This window comes from Cricetulus griseus, chromosome 6 (genome assembly GCF_003668045.3).
Source record: "Cricetulus griseus strain 17A/GY chromosome 6, alternate assembly CriGri-PICRH-1.0, whole genome shotgun sequence".
Lineage (NCBI taxonomy): Eukaryota > Metazoa > Chordata > Mammalia > Rodentia > Cricetidae > Cricetulus > Cricetulus griseus.
Genome location: NC_048599.1, coordinates 43,274,834 through 43,290,168, shown reverse-complemented (window position 1 = coordinate 43,290,168; position 15,335 = coordinate 43,274,834). Strand labels below are relative to the sequence as shown.

General features: G+C 41.2%; 1 protein-coding gene across 7 annotated transcripts in view; it reads left to right on the top strand.

The window, feature by feature from the left end:
* Positions 1–15,335, top strand: part of Plcb1 (phospholipase C beta 1) — a 678,981-nt gene that overhangs the window by 566,663 nt on the left and 96,983 nt on the right. For all 7 annotated transcript variants that reach the window (XM_035446906.1, XM_027421690.2, XM_035446909.1 and 4 more), the window contains 2 exons: positions 3,035–3,254; positions 10,609–10,789. In XM_035446906.1, coding sequence (XP_035302797.1) covers positions 3,035–3,254; positions 10,609–10,789 — 401 coding nt within the window. The remainder of the gene's footprint in view (positions 1–3,034; positions 3,255–10,608; positions 10,790–15,335) is intronic.

The window sequence follows — 15,335 nt, the reverse complement described above, 5'->3', positions numbered from 1 at the left end:
TATTTCAAAAAATAATAATTTCCTCCTTACTTTGAGAGCCAGTTAACAGAGATGTGTGTCTCCCAACAGTATTTCAGATCTGCATTTCTGATATATATATATATATATATATATATATATATATATATATATGCAACCTGTTTGTGTCCATGAAATACACACTGTTTATGGTCTTTCATATGAACTTGGGTTAATTACATCAAACATAGGGACTCAGACCGACTTAAGCTTTCTGAGTACTTAGCACTTACTATGTAGTGGAGTCATAAAAATGTTTAGAATATCTGGGACAAAACAGAGCAAGTATGTATGCAGGAGTTCACCAAAAATAAAACCACTAGCAGGAACCAGATGTTGACCAACAGTGAGGCAGGGAGTGAATTGTGATGCAGTCACAGAATGGAGAGGGGGTTAACTATGAAAACAGACTGTGATCTCCTACAACAAGGACAGGTAAGGCATAGAGCTGAGAAAAAGGAACAGGACATGGCAGAGCATGATCTTGCTCAAAGATCAAAGAAGACAGGCAAAACTAATCACACTGTTGGAAACCAAGGTTTTGATTATGCCTGTCTAGTAGTGCAGGGCGGGGGTGGGGGTGGGCTCTAGAAGATATCTAGGGTCCTGGCAGTATGCTGATTTCTAGCTGGTGATGGTCACTGAAGCATGTGAACTTGGCAAAAAAATGTTCAAGACTAGAGATTTTGGATATAGGTACTTTATGCACACAGTTACATTTCATCAAAATATATAAATCATGCATAAAAGAAGTGTGAGGAGCTTACAAGGCCACAAAGCATATTTTAAGAGAGTTCTGTGGAAGAAACAGCGGACCTGAAAACAAGGGGGAGCACACGGACCCCAGACTGCTGTCTGGGTGGCCATCACAGGACTGATCCAGACCCCTGAAAGTGGATGTCGGCACCCTATGGAGCCTCTGATAGTGGATCAGTATTTTTCCCTGGTGTAAGAAGGGACTTAGAGAGCCCATCCCATGTGAAGGGATGCTCTCTTGGCCTGGACACATGGGGGAGGGCCTAGGCCAGGCCCCCTGTGGAGGGCCCTACCCTCCATGCGGAGCCAAGGGGGGAGGGTGGGGGTTGGGGGGAGGGGAGGAGAGAGAGAAGGGATTGACATGTGAAATTATAATTTTGTAAAAATTAAATAAAAAAAAGAGTTCTGTGGGAAGCAATACAACACTGATGCCCAAAACAGGATGCTGAAGTATCATCTAAAAATACGTAAATGCTTACACAGAAGCAGCAACCACCACCCTGACTGTGGCCATCTCTGGGCAGTTCACCATTAGTGATACTGTGTCTTTATGCAAATGGACATTACTCTTACATTTTTGGATCTTCCAAGGGATAGCCTTTTGCCTGGAAGCTTTTTCAAAGGCAGTTTAGGGTGTCTTTTTCTCATAGGCTAGAGCATGGGGAGTCCCATTTCTAAACTGTGCACAGCTGATGCTCCGGAAACCATTCTTTCACAAAGTAAGGTGCAGTTGGTTAGCAGGAAATGTGGCAATTCCTTAGGACTATAAATTCTTAATGCAAGCCCCACTTATTATGCAACCTCCAGGAATCAGTTTGAGCCTGAGGGAAACCGTTAAATAAATGTACCTAGTTCTCTCCTCGGCTTCTTTCCTCAAAAAGAAGAAAAATTAGCTGTCAGGGCAGATACATGGTACAAGCAGGAAGTGCTCAGCTGTGCAAAGGCCTTGGTATTTCACAACAGAAATTACCATTCCAGTTTCCCTGTTTATACACAATGCATTTCATTTTCTATTCAGATTTGTTATGATTCGTGACATATATTATTTCTGAATCGCTTGATAGCTTTAAATGTTTATGGTATTTTTGTTGTTGTTGTTCCCCAAACAGAAATTGCATATCATATCAAGAAATGGAACATATGAACTCTGACTTAATCTGGGTCCAAATAAATGGTAAATCATCGAAGTTAACACGCCATACATTGAAAGACTTCCCACACCCCTGTTCTGTTCTTGTAATACTAGGAAAAGCAATAGGGAAACGTATGGAATCTTGATTTCAGAAGTGATAATGCATTTCTTAAATGCATGTTACAAAACTGATGAAGTGTGCATATGAAATACTGAGTGATTTATGGTCAGGCTTTGTCACATTGACTTTTTTTTCTCAACATTGGATAAGACACTGCAGTCACACAGGTGGCCACTAGCTCTTCTGGAACCTTGGTGAAAATTAGATTATAGGACACTTACTTGACATACTCCACTACCACATCCACTGAGATATAGGGAGAAACCTATGGTGTGTCCCTTGTCAGTGAGTCCCCTGGGAGATGCGGAACCTATGTGATTATTTGCTGAGTCTCTACAGGCATCATGCCAGAAACTATTCAGCACTTTCCATGAATTTCTTTTAAATTTCACCATCAGACCAGCCTTGTGAACTAATAGAAATGTTATCATCCTGAAACAGATGAAATTGGATATCTGCTCCGTTTTCCTCTAATGTGGTCCTTCTGTAGTAGGGCTAGGTTGTTCAAATCCAGTTTCTACTTCTCTGCAAACTTGCCCTCTATCTAAAGGGAGATCGTTCTAGAAAGTTGTGTCCCCCTTCTGAGTATACAAAATTCACAAGAAGCTGGCCTTTATTCATGAGGAGACCAGCCCTGGGGTGCAGTGCACACTTGGGATTCCCCTGGGATTATTCCAAAGCCACACTCAAGTTGCCATGCACCTTGCTCAGTTCTCTCCCTCCTGTCACTTCAGCCCTCAGTAAGTCACAGGCATCGAAATCCCCATCCTAGACTCTATATCTAAGGGAACCAAACTTAAAACCTACAGATGAAGGAACTGGTCTCTGCAAAGTTTGGTAGGTAGCATCTTGCTTGGCTGTCAAGTCCGAGCAGTTGACCACTAGGTCTGACATCCAAGCTGTGCTCTTGGTGGATGGTCTGATCCTCTCTGAGCAGGATGCCCCTGACCCTTTCTCTGGACTCTCAGTCCACCCTGTCACTCAGCTCTTATGCTCCTCTCTTGCAGAAGTAGAGGCGCAGACCATCGAAGAGCTCAAGCAACAGAAATCGTTCGTGAAACTTCAGAAGAAACACTACAAGGAAATGAAAGACCTGGTCAAGAGACACCACAAGAAAACCACGGAGCTCATCAAGGAGCACACCACCAAGTACAATGAGATTCAGAATGACTACTTACGACGGAGGGCAGCCTTGGAAAAGTCCGCCAAGAAGGACAGCAAGAAAAAGTGAGTTGATAGTACTTGCTAATTTTATACATGAGAGAAGAGATGCTGTCCCTTCGCCCCTTGGTGTGTGTGTGTGTGTGTGTGTGTGTGTGTGTGTGTGTGTGTGTGTGTGTGTGTATGATTTATGTGTTGGGCCACAATTTTTTAAACCTGTGCCACCACAGGGAGGAGAATCACACCACCTACTCCACTCTGCTGTTCTTGAGAAGTTCACTTTTGCTTGTGAACTTAATTTGGTTATCTCCTTCCCTCTCTCTCTCTCTCCCTCCCTCCTTCCTTCCTCTCCTTTTTTTTCCTTGTAAGAGACAATATCTTGCTAGTTGTCCAGGCTAGTCTTGAATGACTGAACTGCAGTAAACTTTCTTTCTCTGTTTCCAAGATAGCTGCGACTGTGGTTATGGATTTTTACATTTGAACAAATTCTTGGGTAAACACACAGTTGCACTCCCAGAGCTCTATTCTGTGAGTCAAATATCAGGTGGCTGATGCACCTCCCACCATAGCAGCTGTCAACAGGGCAGGCACAGAACTCTTATGTACCTAGAGTCTAGTTGAAGAAATGAAGAAGTTTCAACCTTCTCTTGATACCTGAAACCCATAATGCCCTGATATAAACTCTGGGGCCTACGGCTCTCACAGCATCATGTACTTACAATGTGGTGGAGACAAGCTTGCCTTATTTTTCATGCCCCTTGGATAATGCAATGATTGTAATCTATAAAAATGTTATCCTCAAATAGCAAATATATAGTCTCCTGTGCTGGTTATCTTTATGTCAACTGACACGAGCTAGAGTCATTTTGTAAGAGGGAAAACTTAACCCGAGAAAATGTCCCCACCAAACTGTTCGTGGAAGAACCTGTGGTGCATTTTCTTGACTGATGTTTAGTGTGGGAGAGTCCAGTTCACTTTGGATGGCACCATCCATGGTCCTGGAGTATATCAGAAAGCAGGCTGGGCAAGCCATGAGGAACAAGTCAGTAATGTTTCTCATGGCCTCTGCATCATTTTCTGTCCTGATGTCCTGCCTTGACTTCCTTCAATGATGAATTGTTATGTTATCTGGAAGTATGAAATGAAGTAATCCCCTCACTCCCCAAGTTGTTTTGGGTCATGGTGTTTTATCACAGCAACAGAAACCCAAGACATCGTGGTAATGAGAAGAAAATGGATAACTAATGTAGCCATACAGCATAATCATGGAGATGATAAAAAAGGAACAATATTGTGATGTAGGCTGACCTCAGAGAACAGAAGATTCCCTTTGTTTTTGTTGTTGTTGTTGTTTGTGTTTTGTTTTGTTTTGTTTTTTGCAGTGCTAAGGATGGAACCCATGGAGTTGGCAATGCTTGGCAAGTCCTTTACTACTTAGCTGTATACCCAATCTCTAGAGTTTTGAAACAGAGTGTAACTATGTGGCTTGGTGTGCCAGCTATTTAACACAATTTAACATTCTATGGCTTCTGTATCACCTTCTGCCTCCAGGTTCCCACTTTGTTTGAAATCCTGCCTTGGCTTCCCTCAGTGGACTGTGACCCAGGAAACGTAAACCAAATAAACCTTTCCTTCCCGAGTTGTTTTTGGTCGTGGTGTTTCCATCACAGCAATGAAAACCCTAAGATACTTGGGATGGACTTGAACTCATGATATTTCTACAATGGTGTCCCAATACTGAGATTATAGGCTCATGCCAAAACTCCCAGCTGGGAGACCCATTCTTACATGTCAGTATAGAATCAGATGTCAACCATGGACAACCACAGAGAGACAGTGATAGGAGGTGGTTCCAGGTCAAGGGAAAGATTCAAAACGGTAAAAATTAACTTGTTGCAGGGATTATAGAGTTGGCACTATTTCAGCAAGGTCTTTTAGAGATGGAGCAAGTGGCACATAATTCAGAACTTATATGCTTGAATAAGAATCCACTGAAGAAAACGATTCAACGAAACATTTATAGTCTAATTAATAACTTCAGACGATACTCCTAGCTGCTGCATGGAAGATGGACTCTTATGCCAGGCTTTTCATGAGCTACTGGCAGGTTCTAGTTCAGTCAACTTGGAGCATGTGATGCTGAAGTTGTGGTGCCCAGACACCACATGGTATTCTGCCAGGACTGAGGACTCAGAGCAGGAGCAGAGAGACCGGAAGGGGACACTTTGTCAGGAGTCCAGCTGAATGATGATAAATGTTTCTCCTAGAAAGAGGGTGCGGCAGAAGTAGAAGAAAGGGCTGGATTCTTGTGTTATTTTTCTAAGAGAGTTTAGGATATGAAATGGATACCTGGAGGAGAGAAGACATGGCTTCATGGTTCTGGAACCTTCCAGGTATCTTTTGGGGAGATTGAAATATATGTGATCACCATGGCCACATCTGTTCAAGGCACTCCACTCTGGCTAAGGCAGAGTGTAGCTGACAGGAACAGCAAAGGGAGAGCTGCTCAGACTCAGAAGTCTGGACCTCCGTCCCAATGTCTGACACAAACCTGTAGTGGTGGCTCTGCAGTTCTGACAAGCTACAGGGTTTGCTGGCACTGTTGGTCTGAAGTCTTGTTATTGATAAGATCAGTTCTCAGAGACCTCTCCCTGAAAACCCTAAGCCACTAAGTGAGCAAACCCTTCTCACTAAGCCACTCCCTGAAATCTCTCTCAACTTCAACATTTTAATAAAAGTTCATATTGTTTAGTTCTCAAAAAAAAATGATTTGGTCCAGAACTCTTCAGTGGTGTACCAGAAATTGAAATGCATCATAAAGGCCTTGGTTAAATCCTACCTGCCTCTCTAGTCTCTTTCTCCAGCCACATAAAAGCCACTGCTCCATGCTTAGACTGCTGTAATGAGAAAGAGAAGTGAGGATTCCTGGGCTCCTGGGCTCCTCCTGTCACATCTCCGGCACGAAAATGGAGGGCTTAACCTCTAAGCTGTAGCAGATACTGGCTGCCAAATACCATTCTCAGCATTCTGCTTTCTGACTTCCACATGGATCTCACCTTGGCTTTTGCTTTCAAATCCCACTGAAGGTTGTTCATATAGATGGTCCTCGCCTTTGTGACATAGGTTCTTTCTGATCACACTGGGGTCTGGTGTGGAACTGTTTCACCCCAGCATAATCTCTATTGATCACATCAAGGATGTGTTAGGCAGAAGTACTAGACTGGTTCCCTAGAACCACAGAGCAAGGTACCACAAACTGGGTACTTAAAAAACACCATGTCACAGTTTCAGAGCTTAGGAATCCAAAATCAGTATGTGAGCAGGGCACCGGCTCTGAGAGGTGTAGGCGAACACTGTTCCTGGTCTCTTGGCGGTTACAGGAAATATGCATGGCTTACCTTAGCTTGCAGACTCATCGTATCGTCTCTTGCCTGCACTATCACATGGCTTTCTTTCTGTATAGGGATTCCTGCCCAAATTTTCTCCATCTTCTAAAGATATTAGTATCTAGATTAGGGCCCATCCTTATTCAGTCTTAACCTATCATAACTACTGCATTGGCAACAGACAAACAGGAAAGAAGGTTTTCAGATAAACTGAGGTTCTGGGAAGAACACAGCACAAAGGAACTAAGCACACACATGCACTTCCCAGTGCACGCCCCAAGGCAGTGCACACAGTATATACAGGCATGTTCCATATGTGTTCCCCACAGCAGTCCACCCAGTGTATACAGACATCATCCCTGTGCACTCCCACTGAATCCCCACCCAGTGTATACAGACATCTTCCACAGTACAGCAACAAGGACCTGAAGCCCACTCACTCATGGCCAAGTCAGAAACACAAACAGAGCACAGGATGCTGTTACAGTGGGGCCAAAGCATGGTGCCTACCCACCAGCTGTGTTCTGTGACCTGGTGACTTTGGAACCTGACATGTGGCTGTTTCCAGAAGAGGTGCCTATTGTCCCACAAAGGATTTAGAAACTGATTAGTGCTCCAGTGTATATGTCTGTACTGTGAATATACCTATGAGACAGCAAAAGCCAAATAAGATGAATTATCAACTGTTCTATATGTTTGAGCCCACTTTCCTAAGTTGTGATCATATATTTTCTCAAAGTGTTCCTTGCTGGTTTGTTGATGACAAATAATATTTTGCTCTCTGATCAGTGGGGTTGATTTTTATTGTGAAAATGTTTTCTTCAATGTTTAATAATTAAGGAACTATAAATAAAGTGAAGGTGACTTAAGTTTTCTTAGTGTCTTTTTAGGGAAGAATTTTTGTCTTCCTTGGGATTATTTAGCAAAATGTCAAAGCAATTTTACATTTTTTAACTTTAATTAATGAACACTAGTAGCATAGTGTAAGACAATATTCTAAAATCATCGTGAACACCAGTCCACACTACTTAAAGTAAAACGTTGCTTATAATGTTAAAATACATATTTTAGAAGATTTTTAATTTTTAAAAGTAAAAGTACCCTTGAGTTCTATCCCAGTGTACACTTGAGTTTTTAAACAAATAGCATACTGGTGACAAAAGCATTTTAAGCCATTACTTCCCTTATTTACTTGATTTTCTGTAGTTTGGTTTAAAAAATATTCCTTTGATGCCTGGGCAGTAGTGGCACACACCTTTAATCCCAGTCCTTTGTTTATTTGGTTAGTTTATTGGGTTTTTGAGAAACAGTTTCTGTGTAGCTCAGGCTGGCCCTGAACTAGCTGAGACTAGTATGAGTTTTACAATATTTTACCTTAGCCTCCTGAGTGCTGGGATTGCAGAGATTAACCAAGAAACTTGTTTTACAAATCACTCTTGTGAGATGTCTTGATTTTTCCTGTTAACTGATAAATCAGTAGATGTGGTCAGGGTAATCTAACTGTCATCACAGATCCAGGAAACCAGATGTAGAATTCATAGTAGGAGCTTTCCTGGAAACATGTCATCAGCTCTCATTAAAGTCTTTCAAGGGTTTGACTTACAGTGAATAATTGCCACTGGGAAATATAGCCTTCTTCTCTAGCTGGAAATTCTTTAAGTCACCCAGAAACTGAGTGTGTAAACCACCTATCCATGGGCTAAGAACACAGTAGGCTGTGCTGTATGAGTGTGTAAGCCACCTGTCTGTGGACTGAGAACACAATAGGCTGTGTTGTGTGAGTGTGTAAGCCTCCTGTCCATGGGCCGGAAACACAGTAGGCTGGGCTGTATCCTTCCTCTCACAGTCCTCTGAGTCATCCTCTTTGCCACCAGGCTGTAGAGAAAATTAGGATGCAGCTTCAGAGCCATATTGTGACATATGATATAACATGTGCTCACCTTGAAAACACAATTGAAATGCAATACTTGATTTTTTTAAAAGTGGCAAAATCACCTTTCCTTAGAGGTAGAACAGATGTAGGAGATAGCAGGTAAAATTTGTCGCTCTTTGAAGGGGACTCTAAAGGCTAAATCAATAGCATTTACCTGTAACTACACAGCCAGTGAAGGTGAAGCTTGCTCTAAAATACCTCCAAAGAACTTCAATTAAATGATGCACACATTCGTTTGTTTATTTTCTTTCATGCCTAATTCCTAATAGTGCATCAAAATAACATTACCGGACACACCTCTGCAGCCTATGATGTCTGAAGATGCCAGCATGCAGAGGAATCCAGACAGGGCTTCCAAAACCTTCCACTCTGCTTGAATCACACACACACACCACACCACACCACACATGCAGGGTCTGTGTGACCACCATGGACAGCAGAGTAATGATTCACAGGAGGCAAGAAAGTAGTTCAACATGACAAAGTAGCCTGTTGATTCAATCTTCACGAGTCTGACCACAAATAGTTTATTTATGGCATATTTAAGCAAGCACAATTTGATGAACATTTTACTGTTGAGAATTAACCCTATCCCATGTGCACAATAAAGCACAAAATAAACTAAAGATTGGGTATGACTACATCAAAACTCTGTAAAATACACGTGACATCTCCCATAAAGATTTATTGATTGGCTGAGAAAAACAAGCTTATGATAAGGGTCTGGAGGAGGATCCAGTGTGGTCTCAGCTACACAGATAGCACAAAGGTCACCAGGCTATTAATCACATCTGTGTCCAGGCTTCTGGGGAGATAACAGATTATAGATCCCTTTCTTTGAAGGAACAGCCCTGTGTGTTTAAAGTCCCAGGTTCCCCCTAATGCTGACCTGTGAGCACAGGGACTTACATGCCACCTACACACACACACGCACACACACACACACACACACACACACACACCTACCTTAGACAAGAACTGTGAACTACATGTGGCTATTAGGCCCTTCAAATGTGGCTCATTTGTACTGGGGTTATAGTTCAGTGGGAAAATTCACATTTAACCTGGGCAAGAAAAAAAGTAAATTTTATCAGTATTATATTGTGGTCAAACTATGGATTGCACAACAGATTTCGTGGACTCCATTAAAAAGAAAACTAAACTAACTCTTACATCTCTTGAGTTCTTCTAATTGGTTAAATTAACATATGCACACACAATTATTACTTTGTGTCCGGGGCTTACCATGTAGCTAAAAATGGCACTCGAATTCACAATCCACCTGTTTCAGGCTCTTGAATGCTAGGATTAGGGTATTTACCTCATACCCATCATATAATACATCTTATTAAAATTAGTATCACCCCCTTCTTTTTTGAATATGACTACTGAAAGCTTTAAATGACATTCATGGTCAAATATCACATGCGTAGCTCACATTGTATTTCTGCAGTAAAGCATCAACTTTTGATGCAGTTTCTGTCCTTGAGCATGGACTAAACTCTTAGCCTCTGAGGAAAGAAAATATAGGTCAGATAATTCTACATCTCTGAATAAACAAAGCTTGCATGTTCTTCCAAGAGAGAAATACTTCCCTGATATCATATCATCAAAGGATTTATTTCTAGCAGTCTTGTAATTACTTTGCCCTTGTTTTTATGGAAGATGTAGAAGCATTACCATGTGGTTTTTTTTTTTTAGACTTTCCCTCAAAATAGCAAAACAACAATGACAAAAAGTCCCCAACTTCTTGTCACCTAGTATCTAAAGATGTATCAGGAGAAGCCAAGACCTTGAGGACCTAGCTATGTTTTCCTGCCTCTCATCTCCCTTAATCCACAAGTAAATCCTACGTATTTCTCAAAGTAGTCACCAGACATTATGTTCATTACAGCATCCCCTACCCATCCATCATCTCCCCTGAGCACTGCATATAATGTGAAGAACAATTTATTCAAAGATAGTTTCTATTCGGATGCTTCTCCTTCTATTGGCTTCGTCTCTTCCCAAGCCCAGTGACCCTGAGAGGAGTCATTCCAGAACCTTCCAATCACCTGTTACTACCTGCTTAGTTCCTGAGCCAAGCACTGTGTCTTTGCAGATCCGAACCTGGCAGCCCTGACCATGCCTCATCGGCCATTGAGCAAGACCTCGCTGCTCTGGATGCAGAAATGACCCAGAAGTTAATAGACTTGAAGGACAAGCAGCAACAGCAGCTGCTTAATCTTCGGCAAGAGCAGTATTACAGTGAGAAGTACCAGAAGCGAGAGCACATTAAACTGGTAAGCCGAGGAACACGGGTTGTGTTTGTGCAGCTGCAGGGCTTTTTGGAGGAGGAAATGCTTGCTGCTTTCAGAGGACTCAAAGGGCACAGTGCAGAGTGAAAGGCACCAGCATGGCGAATAGAGAGGCTACCCAGTGCCCTCCACACTAACACTTCTCGAATGTTTGATAAATTCCCCTGTTCCCTCCATGAAGCTATGTTTTGTTTTTACCTATCTTGGCTTATTTTTGGATGTCAGGTTATCTTAGTTACAGGAATCTTTGGCATAGCACAAGGAAGCAAAAAAAAAATCTGTAAAAAATGAAGCATGTGCTGCAAGTTTTCACTTCTACTTCTGTATCACTGAGCTTTTCAAGAACAAACACAACAAAACTCTATGCTGCCGACTGTTCTCTTCTTCCTTCAAAGCCTCAAGGCTACCTGTGAAAGCAAAAGACACCCTCTTTGTTAGTGATAAGGTATACCTGCCAAAATACTTTCTCAGAGACTATAAAATTCTTGATACTGTTTTATGCATTAATAAATAATTTAATATTTAATATTTAATCACACACTGAGAGACAGACAAAGTGAATTTAGCAATAAAGCACTAGCCTTGATAATAAGCTAATGGCAAATATAAAAGAAATGAGTAACCTTGACCTAAATGAGGAAATAGTTTCACAGAGTTATCATCTCTTTGCTATGAGTCTGTACACATAAGAAAATTCACTGTGTATAAAGAGACAGCCTACTGAAGGAATAAAATCTTTGCAATTTATACATCTGGCAGCAAATTAGAATGTATAAAAAACTGCACAGTTTAAATAACATAAAAACAAACCATCCAATCAATGAATAGGCAAGTGAATTGAATAGGCAGTTTGCAAAAGAAGAAATATAAATGACCAATAAATATGTTTTTTTTAAATGTTCAACATTTTTAGCAGTCAGGGAAATGCAAATTAAAGTACTTGAGATTCCATTTCACCCAGGTTAGAATGGCTAGTATCGTGGATACAAATGCCAACAAATAGTAGTGAGGATCTGGGGAAAGACAGAGTTTCATATGCTGCTGGTGGAAAGGTAAACCAGGACAGCCACTATGAACACAAGTATAGAAGCTCTCAAAAAACTACAATTAGGATTACCATATGACTCAGAAGGCCAAGGGAATCTTAGGACAACATGTCTCAGAGACACTTGTACATTCATATTTATCATTGCTCCATTCACATCAGTGAGTAGCCAAGGTGACCATCAGAAAATGAACAGGTAGAGAAAATGTGGTAAATACACAGTTTGCCAGGCCAAAGAGAAGAATTAAGTTATGCGGGAAAATGGGTATTAGGGGATCATCATGTTAAATTAAGCCAGACTCAGAAAGACACAGCACATGTTCTATCTATCTCATGTGTCCAGTCTAGATTTTAAATATAAACATGTGGCATGAAAGCAGAACAGGGACGCTAAAAGGGGAAGGGGAAAGGGAGAACAAGAAATAATAACAGAGAAAGAGACAAAGATATCCTGTTTCTCTCATAGGCAGGAGCTGGATTTGTGAATGAGCCATACACGTATATTTGCATGAAAGCAGAGAGGATACTGTTTGGGAGAAGGAAAGAGCCAGTTAGGGGTGGAGAAGAGGGACAGAGGAAGGAGGAGGATTGAATATAAACAAGATACAATGATACATGTGTGTGAAAATGTAACAATGAAACCCCTTATTTTATAGGCCAACCTAAACTATTAAAGGAAAGAAGAAAATGTACTCTGTAATTGGTGACTCAGTATAATGTTTTTGTCTTCATCCTGGATCCCCCATGACAATATAAAATTAAAAAGTCAGACTCACATGGCTTACCTATCCAAGTAGGCTTACCTACTTGGCCAATTATTGTCAACTTAAAGTGTAGATCAGGATCATCCGAAGGGCTGGTTAAAATCCAGATGGAGGCCTTTTTCTAAATCTTGACTTATGTCTTCCATAGAATAGGCTGTTAATGATAATTCTGTTTCAAGAACCTTTCTTTGAGGACCTGGAACTTAAATGTGAAGTCCAAAGAGGTACTTTTCACAAGTTCTACAGCTCATGGTGAATTGCCTTGGTGGTGGACTACCGAAATAAGATGGAAGCCGCAACAGTTCAGAGTTCTCACTTGCCTTCCAGAGGATCTGGAGTCTATTCCAAGTGGCCACCTCATAGCTTACAACTGCTTGTAACTCCAGTTCCAGGGCATCCAATGCCTTTTCTGAACTCCATGACCACTGCATGCACAAAGCTTTCAGGCACAGACACAGACACATACAAAATTTAAGTTATATTTTTTAATGATTAAAATAGTAAAAGAATGCTTGAGAAGGGACAGGGTAGGGGGAAGGAGGAGTCAAGAATTGCCTTGAAAGACCCAAGAGAGTCCAAGTTAAGTTTAATAATAAATGACGGCTTTCGTCCAGCTCCAACCACTGCCATCTAACCTCTGATAAGCTCTGGCTAAAACTCCAGAATACAGCAATGAAGACAGCAGCTGTGTAGTGGACACTCACTATTGGGCCATATACTATGCTAAGCCATTTTTTAGAAATCATCATTCTGTTTAGTCTCCAAAAAGCACTCATTAGCTTTTTGGATTGTCATCACATTTTCCATGTGGTGACTTTCCCAAGACATTCTAACTAGAAAGCGGTATATCAGTGATTTGAATGTTGGCCATCTGCCTATAGAGTCCCTGCTTCCTAACCACTACATAGATGATTATCCTACTCCATATTGCAGGCCAATGTCATGATGAAGGGATTGCTTTGTATTGCTCATGTGGAGCACGCACAGCCATAAAGCTGATGGCTGGGATTCTCTCTACTTCAAGAACATGGTCTCACATACCCTATAAGATGCACAATTTCAGTATGGTCACAGATAAGATCAGCCATCATCATAATCAATGCCATAATTTTTATCATGTCAAAAGGAAAAATCTACTTCATCTGTTCATGGATTCATTAGCAAATAGTTATTACCATTACTGTTTGCTAAGTAAACATTTCAAACAAATGTTGGATAAAAATGGCAACGATCCTCGCCCTTTTGGAGCTAACCTTCTACAAGAGGGGCACAGACCATAAATACAATGAGTTAGCAGGATATTCAGTGTATTAAGTAGCAAAAAGAGAATGTGAGAAAGATAGTATTGGAGAAAAGGATGTTCAAGGCTGGAGAAGAATGAAGAATATACCTGGAAATGCTAAATAGACTTGGCAGGGAAAGACTGACAGACTGATGGACAAGGCAACGTTTCAGTCAGGAGCTGAAGGGTTGGTCCAGGCACACATATGAAAGAGAGTTTTTTCTAAACAGGAGATGTGCCATGCAAAGTATCATGTCTGGGTCTTGGAAGAATACCAGGGTGGCTGCATCTAAGCAAGGGTTATATGGTATTGAGTAAGACGATGGGATCTAGGAGAGGGAACACAGATCTGGGATTTGGGCAATTCCATCTCTTGTGGGTTGTCCTGAGAGCTAGATAGGTGCTATCAGAGGATCTGGGAGACCCCACATGGAGGAACCACACTGAAGAATGTGGGAAGCAGCTGAGCCCTGTTTGCCGTGGAGTGGAAGGAGTCGAAATCCTGGAGAGGTAGAACACTAGAATACATGTGTTCACTCCCTTCTACTGAAGAAAATACATATGCTGTAGAACTAGAGTTCTCATAAAACATAAATACATAACCAAATCAACATGGCCCTGTCAGGTCAAATGTCAAGCAACCCTCTCACAATGCGCACATCCTCAACACGGTGTTCGTGAGCTGGGATGGAGTTCTGGTAAACCACTTAGGAAGGCTTTTGTTAAGAAGGCTAAGACTCAGACTTGGTAGATTTGGAAGCTCACAGCATATTTGTGAAGCTATTTGGCTTCCACAGTTCACACTCCATCACCCAGCTTCTAACAAGAATACCAGGCTTTTCAGTTCCAAAAGTAATAACTGGAGATTGCTCCACCCAAGAACCTCTAACTGAAGGCTGACCAGCATGACAGTTTTATCTTGGTGGGTCTGAATGATGAGTGGGTTACCCAGGCTAAATTAGACAAATTCAAGTGAATTATAAAGTCAGGAGGACCCAGGTAAAAGGGTCATAATTTAAGCAGAAGTTATTTCTTCTTCTAAAATGGCTTTGGGGTTAGAATAGCTTGGGTTAAAGGTTTTACAGTTCAGAGATTAAGAGGTCATGACATCAATAAACTGCTAACCAAATGTTCACTAAAAATAATAACATTAGCACAACATTCTGATAGATGCCAAAGACAAAAATAAATAAAACACACTTAAGGAGTGTGTGACATAGAATTTTAACACATAAAATCAGTCACTAAGGACACCAGCAAATAGGAGAGCAAAGATGTGGCAACAATTTACCAAGTGTATAAATTGTTGAATGCCAAAAGAATGCTTTTGAAGTCATTGTTCATATTAACACAGCAGATATGCAATACACACACTTTGCATAGACTGTCTCTTCATAGGCTTTGAACCTATTCAAATGAGGGTGTGTGTCCTTGGAGAGT